The following is a 17,483-nucleotide window of genomic DNA, read 5'->3' on the forward strand; positions in this document are numbered from 1 at the left end:
CAAGACAGGTTTTAGGAAAATAAATCACTGTTCCTGGGGGCTGCTTGTTTCGGCTTTTGTTTTGGTAAATGCAGCTCTTGGTGAGTCACTTAAAAAAGACCTTACAAGAGACAAGTGCTTTTCCAAGCTCTGGGTACAAAAAAGGAGTTTATACTTCAGTAACAACGGACCAGTTTGTGTTTGTTATGGTTTTGCCATTCTTTTGTTAGGAAGAAAGAATGGAACAAATAGTCAAGAATTTTGAAATAGAAGGTTGATTTGTCACTGAAAGAAAGTCTGGTTTTGAATGTGCTATTTGGCTTGATGAAATGAAGTGCCACCTTGTGGTAGCAGAGATCCCCCTCCCCGTGACAACTGAAAACAAAGACGTGTAAGGAGGTCAAGAGTAGGCTCACTGAACAACGCTGCCCATTTTCTGTCAGCATCACCTAGAGATCTAGGAATTCCTTGGAAGAAAATATTTTCACTCTACAAAGAAAAAAATCTATCATGCTAATGTTAAAATTCAGTATTGGCTTAGTGCAGAAGTCATGGAGTCATTATCACCAGTAAGTGTGAGGAAGTCTTTGCTGACCTGACTCTTTTAAGACCTACCTAGTGCTTGGTGGGAAATTGCAAACCTGAATTGGAGGGTCAGCTCTGACAATTTTTTGAATATGAACCTGTTATTTATTAACATCCCAGGAAGTAGAATGAGACCTTTATGCATGTGTTTATAAAGGACAAATAGTAGATGAGGAAATTTTATATGCATCTTGCTGCAAAATATTAAAATAATGAAGATTAAATGACACTGAGTGTTGGAATTGTCATTTATTTTAAAGCAGTGAGAATTGTGGTAGAGCAAAGCACAAAGAGCACAGACATTGCAATCACAGCTGTCACTGACTTACTCTCCAAAATTGGAAAGACTCCCCCACATGTATCAGTGTTGGGTACCTTCTGTCCTCATGGCTTTCAAACCAGACTGTGTATTTGTCTCAAAACAGGAGAGGGTGGAAGCATTCCTTAGTATATGTAATCCTGTAAATAATTTTCTAAACTAATTGGAAGATACCCCAGTTTGCTAGCTTTTAGGCAGTGTTCAGCCCTGTCTTACTGCTGTATAGGTTGCAGTATTGGCATTCTTGCTATCCCAAACTTTTAAATTGTTTTGTGTATTACTTAATATAAGAATGATTTATTATGACAATAATTTATTATTTATGAATGTTTTATTATGAAAGTGTAGCCACTTTCATGTCCTGGTCATAGAATGAGTTACAGACCTCAACTTTGCACACACACACACACACACACACACACACACACACCTTTGAGCTATTTTCATTGTACAGTTTCAGAAGTGAAACCTCCCCTTGAGAGCTGAGTGTGCTCTGAGTCTTGCCAGCACAAGTGCTGGAAACCTGCCCAAGATGCCTTTCTCTGCCTCAGCAGAACGCAGGGCTCCGGTGCCCTGCCTTCGCCCCACGCTTGCACAGTAACTCAGCAGCTGGAGTGCTGGTGCACTTGTTGTTGCGGACCTGCGGTGCAGGCACGTTGTGAGGAGTTTGGCTGACTTCTGTAAAGCCTTTGACAACAGACTGGGATTTTATACCTCCCCTGCTACTGTTAGCAGCATTTGCTGCTATTGTAAATTTGGTCCCAGTGACTGTGAGCTATACTGATTTACACAAAAAAACGGTCTGGATTTGCGCTTCTGCCCACAGCCTGTGCAAAAAAGTTCAGCTGTACCATTAGTAATTGTATTTCCATTATGCCTGTAGATTAATGTTGGTCTTTATAGTTTAATTAGATTTTCAGATGGTATTAAATACATACAAAAGCTTGTGAGTGTTGTGGCTTAAATCGTATTAGGGGTAATTTAGGTGAGTAGTGATCTGATTTAGAGGATTGTAAAATAATTGGGCAAATGATATAAACCAGGGGAGAGGGCAATGTCTGTCAAAATGCTTTGATGTATTTCCACTAGATGATATTCAACAGCAGTTTTTCTAAGCCTTGCTTTTTCCAGATCACAATTAGAACTAGAGATGTCTGTGTTTTGTAGAAGGAAGAGGATTTTTAACAGATGAAAAACTGCAAACTACTTGTTGTCTTTTCTCCCTTTTGAAGTTATTCTGTTAAGCAGGTGTCTGAGTTTTGGGAATAATTGGTTTTTTTCTACCCTTCTAGGTTTACTATAATACAGATGATGAGAGAGAAGGGTAAGACATTTATTGTTTCACAAGCTTTGCAGTTAGCAGTTAAAACTCATAGAAAGGAGGCACAAACCATGAAATCAGATAAAACTGATCCCCTTTCTCCCCCTTCCCTCATGTTCTCCTATCACTAACACTAGGCGAATAATATGTAGAAATGGTAGAGGAGGTTTATTTTATCATAACTTTCTTTTCCTTTATGTGAACTGGCTGCTTTTTGTATCTATTTATCACATTTCCAAGTAAAACAGTTTAAAGAGCCATAAGGTTCAATACAGGGACAGGACAATATATTTGATAATAAAGTGTCTTTTGTATATGTATATGAGGGGTTTTTTTATATATATGAGGGTTATATATATATATATATATATATATGAAGGTTCTCAAATAATTCACCCCATTTCTGGAAGCTGTTTAGCAGCACACACGTGTGTATGTGACAAATCCAGGAACTGCAGAGAGAATGCCCATGTGCCAAAAGAGAAAGGCAGAAAGAGAACAGGAGATCCTGGGAAGGGGGAAGGCTAGAAATGGGAGCACCCCCTATCTGGCTTTGGAAGGACTGGAAGAATTGCAGAAAGTCCCTAAAATACTTGGAGATGTCATGAAATAAGTGCTTTAGTATGTGTGGCTGAAGTTCAGCCAGTATCAACTGTCATGTGTGCAAGCCCCGTACTTTTATAAGTTGCTTGAATCCCTCAAATCTGAGAGTTTGGAGTAAGACAACTGCACTCACGTAAGCCTGCAGAAAGTGGCCTGTGGTAGTGAGTGGCCGGGCACCTGCAGGTAACATTGACTTGAAAACACGAGGCCCTTTTTGTTTCTTTTTTGAAGCTAATGTTCCTCATAAGACTCACAGTAGAATTCGAGAAACAAAGGGGTTTATTGCACCAAGCACAATGGCTTCAATTCTCTCCTCCAAGAGTAAAAGGAGACACCGAGTCCTGCCAGAGCTACACCAAGAGGAGGGGGCGGCCATAGTGCCCTGAGCCCTCAGCTTCCCCGGCGGGGCACATCGCAGCTTTGGCCTGGATCTGGCTCAGCATGTTATTCCTTTTGAACTTGCTGGCTCACACGGTCTCGGATTTTAGAAATATTGCTGGTGTTTCCTGAGGCTGTCTCCTTGACCCCAAAGAGGAGGTGAATCTATGTGTAAATGTGAGTTCAGCTCCTTACTTAGCTGTTTCTTCCTCCCCACTCCCTTTCCCTCAATATTTAAACAGTTAAGGGCCTTTGGGGTTTTCAAAATAGTATGCAACATTGGAGTGTATTTTCCTGTCACCTGTCCCAGCCAGTCAGTCTGGGCAATTTGAGAGGCATGGAGAGTTCAGATAAGCATCAGAAGCTAAATCCTTGCACTTTCTGGTCTGGTGCTACTTGAATAGCTAGTGGGGTTTTTGCCAGAGCACAAAGTGAGTCATGACTGCTGCTGTTGTCTCCTCTCCTGCTGGGAGCACAGTTTTACTGTGACATGGTCCCTGTTGTGTGTTTTCTAGTAGCAGTGTCCTGGTCAAAAGGATGTTCCGGCCTGTGGAGGAGGAGTTTGGTCCATCCCCTTTGAAACAAATGAAAGAAGAAGGCCTGAAAAGAGGTAACAGTCAATTCTTAGCAGTTAAAAATAACGCTGTGGGACTCATGCCCTCAAGCTGGGAAGGGTAGGTGTGGCTCGGACCAAGTCAGTTGTTTGATGCTAGTGTGAATGTGGGGTGGATGGGAGAAGAGATCATTACACCTGCCAGTATACAAGGAGGCATTTTAACAAATGCTAGTAATGATTTAAAAGCAGAAAAGGAAAAAAAAAGAAACAACAAACCACTGTGCTATCTCAAGAAGGGATCAGGACACAAGTGTATGTAAAATATAAAAAAAAGCTAGAAAGTTTCTTGATCCTTGGCCAAGCTACATAGTTCATAAATGTTCCAGTAGCAAATCTGTGGTTGTCTATTTTTAACTTTTGCTCATCTTTTCTGTTCTGGCTGGGATCACAAGCAAATATGCAAGATGCGCTGGGTCAAATACAGAGACCTTACACGCGCAAGCTCCTGCTGACTGCAGAGTGAGATTAGCCTGAATAAAATCTCAGAAATTTCCTACCCAATTAGAAATATAAGACATGGAGAGTCATCTTCCAGTGGACTTAACTGAATTAAGAGCTTGTTTCCCATAACTGTTTTTACTGCCCTGAGTGAATATTATTACAGTCACGTTTCATGTGCTATACCAGTCCAACTCCTGTTTTCCAGTCTGCTACAGTGAAGCTTAAGTTGAGTAATGTTGAAGCAATGGTTTAGGTAGAGCTGTTAAACTTTACACTGAAGGTAAGGATGAGCAGATGTTGGTTTTGTCCACAAAATCTGCTTTGTGTACAGTCACTTCCAGTGCAGTGCTATAGGTGATAACTTCCTACAGTGCCACAGTTAGACACCCTGCAGAATATTTGCCATTTCTTCAGTCTCATGAGTTCTGTCATGTAAGTTTATTGGAGGCTCCAGGGGTTTGACCAACTTATATAACTCAAACTTGCACATGTTTTGAGGTTCACCCATCAGTTTGTGAGACTGCAAAGCAACAAGGTACAGAAGTGAGCTCAATTGTTTGTAGCTGCACCATTTATAAGACTCATTTGAGCTTTATAGAAACAACTTCCCCTGAGCCTGCATTTGCAAAGTTTTTCTGTTGGTTAGGGTGGTGTGCTTCAACCAGGGGAAGCATACAAGATTACAATATGGAGACTGATATTGTCCTGGAAAAAATGTGAATGTATTCTTTTAATTAAATTTTCAATTAACCATTTGAGGTCAGCACTGACCACAGTCTTGCATCTGGTTGACTCAAGGCCTTGACCAAATTCACATTATCAGGGCTTCGTCAAGCAGAAGGGGACAGCCAGAAGGGCTACATAAAGAACTGTCATTTCCTGCAGTTTCACCTGGGTTTCCTAGCTGGAAGCCTGGAGAGTTGCCTGCAAGGAGGTGTTGGTTTGCTTTGATTATTCCTGTCCTTTGCTGTGGTAAATTGTTCTAATGTTGTCCAGGGCTCGCAACCATTTCAAGGGGAAGATTTGAAAGAAAAAAAAAGTTTTTCAACTGGTGGCAAAACTATGTTAAATAATTAAATCCAGGAGAGGCACGGAACCAGAGAAGCTGGAGGATGCTCTCTTCACAACCCCTTCCTGTTCAATGTTTCTCGCAACTTGGACTGTGCTGGCTGGAGGCCAGGCCTCTTCCAGCATGGCCTTTGCTCTGGTGAACTTCCTGCCATCAGGAATCCTGCATCTGGGATTGTGCTGATGGAGTGTAGCTCAGCTGAATCTGCCCATTTGATAATACTGTCTTTGCCACAGGACTCACCAGGTATTAAAATGTTCTGCTGTTTTTCCCAGGCTTAGCCATAGTAGAAGCTTTTTTTCTCCCAGATTTATTTGGTACAGCAGAATCTATTAACTCCTAGAGAGCAGGTATAGATGGGGCACTGGTGTAATGTTTGAGAGAGAGCAGGTCTGATATGTGAAAATATGCATTAAAACCGGTGTAATACCAAGGTGGCTCATTATCAGAGCAGTGCAGGTAAGTAGCACCCAGTGATGGGTCCAAGCCCAGCTGAAGAACTAAAGTGACAGTGTGTGGCCCCACCTCTGCCTGATGGACCTAATTGTAATACTGCCTGGTGGAAGCAAAAGTATTAAGAGTCAGCCTTCAAAAGAACAGGTCTGAAGGGGTTTGCAAACCATCAGTAAAACAAGGTTCATATTCGCACACAAGTAGCTGCATCTTTGTGAATTATTCTTTCATCTCCTTGGCCTCTAAGGGAGGTACAAGCGCCCAACACAGAAATGTAAAGTATGTTAATCTGTACCAAGTGTGCAGCGCAGCTAGTTACTTGGCTAGACTTGTGGCCTTTTCCTGTTTTGAGTTCTCAGTAGAAGTTTTCAAATCACTTTCCCTTTCAGATTTCATAGGGAGTTTCCCATTAATTATAAATCCAGCAGCTGTTTTACAGATCAGGGAGATTTCCAGTCCTGTAGTTCTCAGCTTGAAGAAAGTCATATTTTTGTCTAGCTTTTGTCTCTCAGGAAAGTCGTGTTAAACTACTCTGAAACACTTTGGATTCATAACAGTCAGGGTTGTGTGAACCATTCCTGTGGAGGATGGCATTCGCTCTGTTACCTAGGGAATTGGTGCCTGGGCAATTAGTGAAAACTTGGAATGTGGGAAAGGAAAGCCAGGTCACAGCTACCAGCCCTACTTTCCTTGACTGAAATGTGCCACATCTCCATCCAGAGACTACTTTACAAAGACTGTAGTCATTGCTCATAGGGTGTCAGTTGGAGCATCAGTAATGCCTGGGCTCAGACCTTCGTAGCGGCCCAAGTCTTACTGTCCCATTGTGTCCTTAGTTTCATTTTTGCCACATGTCTGTTGCTTGTCTTCTGCCTTGGCAGGTTTGCCAATGGAGAGCCAAGCTGTTAACACTTTTAAAAGAGGTATCTATCATTGTTCTTCTGCACTCACACTTAAATCCTCAGTTCAGTGGCCTGGCTTCCAAAAATCTCCCAGGTGCAAGAACCTCCCTTGCCTTCAGCGAAGGCTGGTTGCCACTCCGTAATTTTGTGAGTCAGGGCTATTTCTTAAGTAACTAAAGATAAATTTATCACCCTCATCTTTTGCAATTCTTTTTAACATCTAAAGAGCATTAGGGACTACAGTGGGCTTCAATGCTGGTAAGAAGGTTAAGAACTGAGGCCAGGTAGTGTAGAGGTCAGACAAATTTGAATGTATCTTTTAACTTTGAGTCAAAAATAGCTCATTGCCTGCTAGAAGATTCCCTCCCCCCGCAATATTGCAGTCTGTACTATTAAAGTGAGCCCATTTGATGCCATGAACATGGTGACAGTAGGATCAGAGGGCGTAAGTACAAGTTGTGTCACTTTGTCGCAGTCATGGCTTGGCATTCAGTGGCAATGCTGCTGAGCCCAGTGGAGCCTTTGCAGCCTCTTTCCCTCCGCCCTGGCTGTGCCTCCTGCTGCGGGCCAGCAGGCCTTCTTCCCGCGGTTATGCCAGCACAAAGGCTGGTGGGGCTGCGTTGTACGCTGAAGCAGGGACCTGATCTGTCTGAAGAACAACTCAGAAAAAAGGGTTGGTTTTTCACTCACATCTGCTGTTTGACAGAGTTCATCATCCAGGAAAATTCATCGAGACAGGCCAGAGTAACAGAGCATAATAGACAGGGGCTTCTTAAGGCATCACTTTCACTAGAAGTCATTTATGGAAAGGTGCCCTAGTGAATCAAAGCTGGGATTTTCACACCTGTCGGGGGGAAAAAAAAGCAACAACCCCCCCATATGTTTACTATCCTGGCTCTCTGTGTGTATAATAGTGATTCAAATTCCCCATTATCCTTGTAATGAATCCTTCATTCAGCATAATGTTGCCTAACATGCCAAGCACAACAGAGAGATTTAAAGCTCAGCACTTGGATTGTATAATGTCCCCAACTTTAACCTCAGACTGAGTGATTTTTTGCTCCTTTCAGATACGTTTGTAATTATGAAGGTTGGCAGAGGTCCAGATGTTTGAAAAGCCAGGATTTGCAGGACAGCCCTCTAGTCACAAGAAAAGAATTACTGAATTAATAAAGTGTTAGTACAGGTAAAATTAGCACTTTGAGTGAGTGCTTGTTCATGAAGGTAAACATATCAGACCCGATAAAATTTAGCTACTGATGTGGATTTTTTTTGTTCTCTTATATTCTGACAGTTATTTAGGTTGTGATCCAAAGTTATCTCAGCTTCTAATTCCTTTAAAAGGACGCTCTCAGGCAGGTCCCAAAGAATTACAAAAATGTGGGCGAACAGCGTGTGGCTCTGCGTGCCTATGGTAGCAGTTTTGTGGCTCATACTTCTGAATCAAAGATACAAAAAACCACTATTGTCCTGCACATCTGGTTTGTAGACCAAGACAGGAGACTGGTCTGCTCATGTTTTAAATCTTTTTTTCAATCATTTCAAAACCTGGGCAAAGAAGCTACAATTCTCTGCAAATGGGCCTGAGTCAATCCTGCTACAGTCTTGACCTGAGAATTAGCTTCCAAACAATTGCTTCTGTATGAAAAATACCATCATCTCTGTTGGTTCATCTGCAAGTCATCTATGAGTTACCTCGCAAAGATATCTTTTGGACCACAAGGATTAGCAGTTTCAAGAGATATCTTTTTCTGTCTACCAAAAAAAAAAAAAAAAAAAAAGATGATTATAAATGTAGTTTGTCACACAGACATAAAATACCTAACAGTGCATGTGTATTTGTACCTAACGTGCAGCACTGCTATTTGAAAAGGCAGTTTATTTAGGGAACAAAATAAATTGCGGGACATCTTATGACCTGCTACTTTATCAGAGTCATGTGAGATTATGCCTAAAACACTTCTGTAGTGTTTATGTTTATTTGCTTTGTAGCTGTCTGCTTTGCTTTTGCCATGGAACAGCAAGTTTCCTCCTTTTACCTGTACAAGTCAGAGAGGGGAGAACAAGAGCTGGAGAGGGCAGGGCATTGCGCCTGTGAACCCTAAGACCCAGCAGGACTTCTGAAGGAGGAAGAGGAGATTTTCAGGAGTACAAATGGCATTTGGGTACCTGAGCAGGGGCGGGCACGCAGGTAAATGCCTGCCTGCCAGCTGTGCTTTTGAATGTCTCCCCTGTAAAATCTCAAATGACTTTGGACTCGTTCTTTCCAGTATCTATTTTCAGACTGGCCACGGCCATTTGCAGTCATCTGCGCGGTAATGTCAAAAGAGAACTATTTCTTTTCCTTTTTGTTGATTTTGCTCTTGGAGGCTCAGCTAAAGGCAAACCGGACTTGCCTTTTCTGAATGTCCTTTCCCAGCCTTTTGGATGAAGCCTGGAGAGGTGCAAGCCGAGACATGGATTTAGGAAGACCTAGCTTGTGTGTTTTGTCCTATGACCTGGGGACAGGGCCCCAGTGCTTTTTACCTTCTCTTATTTCAGTAAATGGAGGTTTAAATTCTTGAAGATATCGATTCCTCACATTAAATTTGCTGATTTTTCTGTGTGTGCTTTCAAAGCAACTATGATGTGTCTTCCATGTTTAGATCACTGATGATATGAGAGTACATTTTTTTTTAAGTGCAAACCATCTTCGGCACTTCATTTTATCTGTCATGGTTTAATAGTTGTTTTTCTACTCAGTGTGGGGTGTTTCATCTGTTCAATTGACTGAACCTGCTCCAAGTTTGACTTTTTTTCTGTTTCAGTGCTTTTGTATGTGAGGAAGGAGACAGATGAGGTGTTTGATGCTTTGATGCTGAAATCACCCACAGTAAAGGGGCTAATGGAAGCGGTAAGTATCTGATGTCCTCACATTGTTTGTCTTTCTTGGCAAGAAAATCTTGAGGTTTTCAATGTATTGAGATAAAACACAATATAAAGATTAAGCTATTCTCAAATACATATAAAGCATTTCATAAAGGCCTTCTGGAGCATGCCTCTGAAATACTGGCATGTTCCGAATTCAGTGCTGTCAGCAGGTTGCTGGGATTAAATAGTGTCGCAGAGCTGATTTATTGGAGACCTGAGCCTTGAGGAATGGCAGTAATTAAGAAGTGTCAGGGAAGCAGAGAGGTGCAGGCTCCATTTTCTGAAATGCTTCTTTCTGAACTGATGATTCAGAGCCTGTTCAATCTTCTGTAATGCCCATTGGTGTGTTCACAACCATCTTTTAAAGAAGAGCCCCAAGGATGCACTGTTTCCATGTGAATTTCTTATGGCTTTTATGCAATTGCTGTTGTAGCATGTAAGAGGCAGTTGCTGAGCCAATGCAGACTAGTCATTCATACCTCCTGTCTCAAATTCCTTCTCTAGCCCTCACTCCCAGAGTGACCTACCTACCAGCCTGCCTCTTTGCTGCTTCTTTGACTTGAGTTTTTGCTTGTTACCTATTAGCTGTGATCATGAGTGGCTATTTCCACATTTAATCCTGTTTATATGAGCTGATGCCTAGTATATGTGTGAAATTTGGTGAGGGAAGAGGTAAGAAGCAACCACGTGTCTCACTGCTTTGGTGGGGGGACCAATGCGAGATTGACATGTGGGATGCTGAGTTGATTTCCAGCCTTGGTTACATGTAGGAGAGAAGATGGGAATGGATGAACGTGTCCCTAGAGAGCTCAGCTGAGTGCTAGAAGTGTGTATATTCATACTCTCAAAGAACTGTCACAGTGTCTTGTTGCATGTACCGGACACTTCAAATGCAATAAAGATTGAGTTATTTGTTCAATATTTGGCCAGTAGCAGAAGGCAAAAAAAGATTTGTGGGTTAGTGTAGTTGTTTAAAGCATCTGTTCAGATCAGTGTATCTCTGAGGAGAGTCAGATGCATTCTAAGGATGTCTTAACTGTGCTTTTGCCGATACTGTTTGTTAGCTGTGACTGCAGCTCAGTTGTTAGGCAGAACACACATGTATAATAAAAGCTAGGCTTCGCTTGAAGAGGCTGCAGTCTGATTCATGATAAGCTGTAACATGATTTCATCTTGTCTTTGTATGGAAGTTAAAAATATGTTATAATCCTTCTATAACCCTTCAAGCTAACATGAATATTTTATCTCTAGTAGTCTGTGCCTCTCCATGCCTGTTCTCCAGCCACGGTGTAATACAAAAACAAAGCTGGTGCAGAAGCAGGAAAGCTTTCTGCGTATCTCTGTCAGCACAGCTGTTGACTCAGTGGCATGTTTTCAGCACCAGAGAAATCTGATCTGTTGTAAAATGTCCCAGTTCACTGGAAGGAACATATTCAGAAAATTTTAATTCTCCTTGGTAGGATATTGTGGATAAATCAATGCCAAAAAGCTGTCAAACTGCATATTCTTAAATACTCTTTCTACAGTTGTTTCAGCAAATCATGTGATTTTGTAGTTGTGCACATCCTAAATGCTCAGTTCTAAACTCAGTACTAAGAAACTGAGGCTCTGAATATTATAGAGCCCAGATCTAAAAGACAGCACCAATGATCCTGAATCATACCCTCTTTCTCTGTTTATGGATTTTACTTTTTTTTGTTAATCACTATTCCTGGTCTGTGGCTTTCTTTTAATTTTCCATGATTAATGATACTGTTTTCTCAGATACTATGTTTATTTTATTCTCTCATATACCCTCATTCCAAATGAACAATTGGATTCCTTCTCAGATTTCTTTCTTCTGGCAAATATCTAGATGTATCAAGTTTCAGAGATACAGTACATCTCAGAAAGTGATGCAGATGTTTGTTTTTTGAGATGTTTGCATCCTACACTAGTCAGTCTTGATCAACAGAAAATAGTGAAACAATTGCCCATCACAAAACATCATACATACGTGGTGACTGACCAGCTCTAAATCCTGCTTTCAGCCTGATCCAAAGTCAGGTTAACTCTGTGGATCTCAGTAGGTACCCCAGTCTTACGTTGTGCAGAATCACATATTTATTCAAATTACAGAAGGCAATCTAAATTGGGAAATTCAAGCATCTCCCAAAGTCTTCCCAAAATTAAAGCTAACAGCTGAGCTCAATAGAACTTGCTTAGACCAAAGTTTTTTTATTAGATACTTGTCTATCTATGTGTCTTTCCAACCAATGTAGGGCAACAGACTGGACCATTCCATAGAAGTAAGTTGGCAAAGATGTTTTCCTACGTGCCTTGACCAGCCCAGTTGTTGCCCTTTCTGTCTTCCTGACTCCAGCAGAGAAAACATTTCTGATGGCTTGTGCAATCAGATGCGTGCTACAGACAAACTTGCCATGCCAGGGGACTGTGGCCCAAAGGGACACCCCAACTGTTATTTCAGTGCCACTCTGAAGGCTGCCCCACTGTTTCAGGCATCCTAAGGGAAGGAAAGAATTCTCTACTCAGAAGATTGAAAAATGGACAATGGAGATGATAAGGGAAAATATTGCTCCAAATAAAGATATATTTTTAAAATTTATTGTAGCCTACTTGGGGTCAGGTGAGAAATCCTGTTGTTTTATATGGAAGTTGGCAGTAGTGGTGTTCCCCCCGAGTTGGCAACAAACGTGTTTCAGAAGAGGGTGTTAAGTGAGATGCCCTAGCAGATGCTAGCTCTCTGCTTTCTCAGATTCTGCAGCAGGACTTAGCACATTTGCACTAGAGACTTGTTTTCCAAGCCTGTGAGGGGGAGGCTTTCCCATACCCCCACGTTGAGCCTTTCTTCCACAGCTCACAGTTTGGTATAATTCATTGAATCCTTAGAGGTTCCTGAGAAATGTGCTTATTCAGTCAGCTGGAAGTCTTTTGCGAAGCTCACTAATCCCTGCATGTTATATAAATCCTACACCTGTCATAGGCAGTGTGACAGGCAAGGCTTTCTCAGCCCTACCTCTCATAGCTTATGTAGGAAGTGGTGTCCCAGAGTCCCAAACCACTTTGAGCAACATTTGGAATGCATGAGTGTTAGGTATCCCAAATATCCTAGGGAAGTTTTATGCTGGAATGTGCAGAATGCTGTATATTAGCTGCTATTAAACCTCCTTGGCACAAGAAATGTTTCTCCCTGCTTGTTTATTTCCGTGGAGTCAGTGAAAAGTGTCTTCAAGTACTGATCTTTACAATATCACTAGGCTTCAGAGTTAACAACCCAGAGAGGAAGACATATTATTTCCTCATGTTTGCACAGTTGTGATGTTTTCTGTAGTTTCATGTTGCAGTTTTTCTCTGATACCTGTTATGAAGGTATCCAACAATCTGATGAAATGGAGCCATTTTTATTATTGCTTTACATGAAAGCTTAAATTTCGGGGTACAACAAAACCACAGATAAAAAAGTTCAGCACCAGATTGCTTATCTGACATCATTCTATTCATGGTAAGCAAAGCTAGAGGGTAAGAAAGAATAAAAGGAGAACATGAAAGTTTCTCTGGGAACTTCTCTAAGACAGTCAAGATTTGCCCTCACAGTTGTGGCACCTGCGTACCCCAGAGGAGTCACCAGCCTCAGGTCAGGAAGCTGCCCTCCATGGGCAGCACAGGATGAGGCATCAAAGGAAGGGAGACTTGGAAAGATGGTGGTAGACAGGGATAGAGTGTGAGTGAGGGCCAAGGTGTTCGTACTTACACAAGTGCTTCTGGCCAGAGGTAGGTGATTCCTTCTGCTGGGGATCCTGCCTGTGGATCCTCCCTTAGATTTATGTGCACAGCCTGGGTCAGGTGTTCATAAAGGCTTGGTGGGGCAGCCTGTCCTGTCTGTGATGGAGAGTAGCTGGAGAGTAGCTGGAATAGGTCAGGACATCCCACACAGGGATATGGCAAACCCTGGGTTTGAATCACCTTTGTTCTGCCCTGTTTGGAGCAAAGATTGAACTTGCTCCAGATAAGCTGAGTATGTTATGGAACTTTTGTAGGATGCATTTCCACCCTGTGCATGTGGTTACATAGCTTTTCCATAGGCTACACAGAGCCTTTTGCGTAAGCTACATAGAGCTCAGTGGAAAAGATTGGTTTTATAGTCTGATAGTGAGGATGCTTGTGTGAGGTGTAAGACAAGTGGGGTGAAGCCCCTCTTCTCATACAGGTACAAAGTGGACCGCTCTCCACAGCAGGTAGAGTGTGACCATACAGCATATGAGCTTGCAAAGCCTTGAGACTGAATTAGGCCTCTCCCAAGGCAGGTGGGAACATGGAAACAGGACTACCATCAGTATCTCCAGCACCATGTCTAAAAGGGCAGTGAAACATGCTGGTGCAAGTAAAACTGAAGTAGCAAATACAACCCACAATTTAATTTGTATTTTGTTCTCTGCTAGGTGTAAAACTTAGGGAGTGGATGGGTCTAGTGTACTCTATCAGTTACTCCTGATTTACATCCTCCCCTTTCTGTTAGCCACAGATGTATGCTGTGGTCAGAGGAAACTGTTTGCAGTGTAAAAGAAGCTTTATTGGTTCTTGAAAATCTTAGAGTTACGCTATACTTTTAAAGTACAAAATTCTATCTTAGGTAAGATGACAATTATACAAGTATGGGTGATGTAGGCAAGTATAGGCTAATTAATTGTCAGAGAATCCTGGCTCTCTGGATGGGAGTTGTGCTTGGGGTTCAACCTGTGGCTGTTTGAATCTATCCTTGGTGCTGAGTTTATCCATTGCTTGCTTTCAGTTTTCTATTTCATAATAACTGCTTTAATTTACTTCTTTAAAATATCACTTTTTCTCAACAGGAGTCTGAACACAAACACAAAGAAAGGATTTTACAGTGACTGATATTTGGCAGTCTTTAAATGGATTTTTAATTGTGCATTTCAGTTCTCTAATGCAGAAGATAAATAGTCAGCTATTTAGCTACAACTTCATTTCACGTGGGAAGAGCAGGAAACTTACTTTGGTTGGCAGTAGAGTACTACAGAACATTAATCACTGACAAAAGTAATTTTTCTGTAATTATTTTGCCTTTTGGAACAATCCTCTTCTAAAGTATGAGCTGTGAGACCTGTTCCCTCAAAGAAGAGTCATAATTTGGAAAGAAAACCTGGCTCAGACTGAGGGCTCAGGAACACCATCTCCATGAGCGCACCACAGGCTCACCGCGGAATGGATGTCCAAGAAAGTTACTAATACACTGCTGCAAAGCAATGCCAAAGCATCCCAGCGAAGTGCTTGTTAGTGTTGGTAATTTGTCAGCTAGGTGGTTCTTCCTTCAAAAGTTTTCCTATATTTTCTGCTTTATTATTTGACTGGCTGGCAAGAGGTTTATTTTAGAAATCCTTTACCTTGTTAACACACTTCTCTGTGGCATCTCGTCTTGTTATCTGTACACTCAGATGATGTTTTGTGAGCCAAATAGTGTTCTCATTTTGCCACCCTAGTAACTAGACTGAGTCACCTCCCCAACAATACAGAAGCTTCCTGATCCTGTGTGTAGGATGTTTGTAGCCCTCCCACAATAAAAAGTTCCTTGAAGATACTTTTCAGACAAAAGAAGTGCCATGGAGGGTCCTGTTAGTTTAACAAACCTTGAAATGCCATTGAGAAATAGAAATGTGCACATTTTTTTTTTGTTGATCCATCAATGCATTGGCTCCTGTTGTGTTGCTACTCACCTGCCTTCTGCCCAGTGGAAGAAGTTTTTGCTTCCATGAGCCCAGAAAATCAGGAGAAGAAATGGCAGGAAGGCAGCTGATCAGATTGAAATTCCCTGGGAAAATCTGAAGCTGGGAAGAGTGTTGACTCCTTGAGCAGAGCAGTAGGAGATGGTGAGGGAGTTTTGATGACTCACACCCTATGAGAACTGTAGTCTTCAAGTTTCTGGATGGAAATGATTGTGGGTTTTTGATCAAGATGTTTAGGATTATTCCTCCCCGAATCATCCTTAAATGAAGCTATGGTATGGTTGCGAGCGACTTTTCTGTATAGCTATCCTGTCAAGAGTTTGCAGAGATAGTGTTTTAATGCCTTATGCAAAGTGAGAGGTGATAATTTCATATTTCTTATTAGTCTTTAATAATATTTCTTTCATTTTTATGATTTCAGATCTCTGAGAAATATGGGCTGCCAGTTGAAAAGATTGCAAAACTTTATAAGAAGAGCAAAAAGGGGTGAGTAAACTAACTAACTAGGTGCTGTTGCAGGATCCTTTAGAAGTACTCAGAGATCCCAACAATGCTTGGAGCCTCATGATGCTGGGCAGTATAAACACTTTTAGGAGACAGGCCCATACGCTTGAAATCTTAATGTTTGTGGAGAGAGCAAGGGGTGGCAGAGGAGGAAACAGGAATCTCCAGTCCGTGTCTGACCAGTATTCATAGGCTTACAGTGAAGAAACAGAGTTGGTATTTGGAAAATGTATTTGGATAAAGTCTGTTTTGTAGACCATATGCTTAATAACATTGTGGAGTGCTAGCATGGAAGAGGTGCAACCTTTGCTGTGAATGCGATGTGGAGTTTCCCTGCAGTGTTAGGAAGAAGTAGGCCACTGTCCGAATCTGAAAGGCAGGCAGGCAATGTTTGCTGCAGGGGTTTCAGCTGAGTAAATTTAGACGTGAGCATCACAGCTGTGATTTTTAGAATAGCTAGGCTACTACTCCTTGACATAAATCTAAATCTCTCCACTTTACCTTTTTTTTACTTCTAAATAACCACAATATTGTAGTGACATAATTTTAAATCAGTCATTTATTTCCAGCTGTAACTCTAGCTTAGGACATTGTTTTGTCTGGGGATTTCTTTACCTTTTGAGAAGACAGGTGAAACTTCTCATGTTTTGCTTTTTTCTAACACTGTTTCCAAGTGATACATTTGTTGGAAGAAACACTTTACAGTAAAGAGTCAGGAAAACACTCATATACACTTCTAATAGTTGTTGTTGATATTCTCACATCCAAGCTGAGTTCTAGGCCTGTGAGCTGTGTGCAAAGCACAAATTACACTGCTTCCCTGTGTTAGCGACTCACACCACAGAGGTGCAGCAGCTCATGTGGTGTGGCTGAGGAGTAGCACAGAGGTCTACCTGGGGGAGCCAACACCAGGCATGGGAAACACCAGCTAGTTGGGTCTGCCAAGGATCTGGAGTGCAGCTCACCTTGTAGGCAGCTTAAATGGGTTAACATCCCAGCACTGTTGTGTCTCTTACCTTAACTACTTTGGCAAGGAGCAGCCTCTAATCCAAAGACTATAAGGGACTATGGGGGAGATCTTGATGATGATTGCCACTATTGTCCCTGTACTGGCATGTGCTGGAGACTGTTTTTGCATTCTAGTGAAGCGAGCACATGCGGTGGAGTGCATGTCTTTCCCTTTCAGTGTCCTGGTTCATAAAAATACTGATTTTGGCTTTGTCACCAGTATCTTGGTAAACATGGATGACAACATTATTGAGCACTACTCCAATGAGGACACGTTCATCCTGCACATGGAGAGCATGGTCGAAGGCTTCAAGATCACACTGACAGAGATCTAGCCTCAGGCAGAGCCTTTTTGTAAGGAACCACAGCATTTCATCCTTCTTGGAAAGCAGAAGATTCCCCAGGAACTTGACAGACATTGATCAGAGAAACTGTTACAAGACTGCTTTGAAAATACTGTCCATTCTGCACATGTGCACCCACTGCATATAGACTTGGGTTTGTCAAGCACAAGGCCACTCATGTTAACCTGGTCCCTTATTTATTGTTCCCCACTCTCTAGTGTACAAGCAGTTACCAGCCCCCACATTTGTAATCAGATGACCCACTGCAAATGTGAAATGCAGCATTTTAGTCCATACTTTAGTGTGGATAAGC

General features: G+C 41.8%; 1 protein-coding gene across 1 annotated transcript in view; it reads left to right on the plus strand.

Moving 5' to 3' along the window:
- Window positions 1–17,161, plus strand: part of GRHL2 (grainyhead like transcription factor 2) — a 53,593-nt gene extending 36,432 nt beyond the window's left edge. The window contains 5 exon segments of the mRNA XM_075705363.1: window positions 2,176–2,207; window positions 3,701–3,795; window positions 9,474–9,559; window positions 15,736–15,800; window positions 17,047–17,161. Of these exon segments, the coding sequence (XP_075561478.1) occupies window positions 2,176–2,207; window positions 3,701–3,795; window positions 9,474–9,559; window positions 15,736–15,800; window positions 17,047–17,161 (393 nt within the window).
- Window positions 17,162–17,483: the final 322 nt, after the last annotated feature.

Source organism: Pelecanus crispus, chromosome 2 (assembly GCF_030463565.1).
Source record: "Pelecanus crispus isolate bPelCri1 chromosome 2, bPelCri1.pri, whole genome shotgun sequence".
In the NCBI taxonomy this organism is placed as follows: domain Eukaryota; kingdom Metazoa; phylum Chordata; class Aves; order Pelecaniformes; family Pelecanidae; genus Pelecanus; species Pelecanus crispus.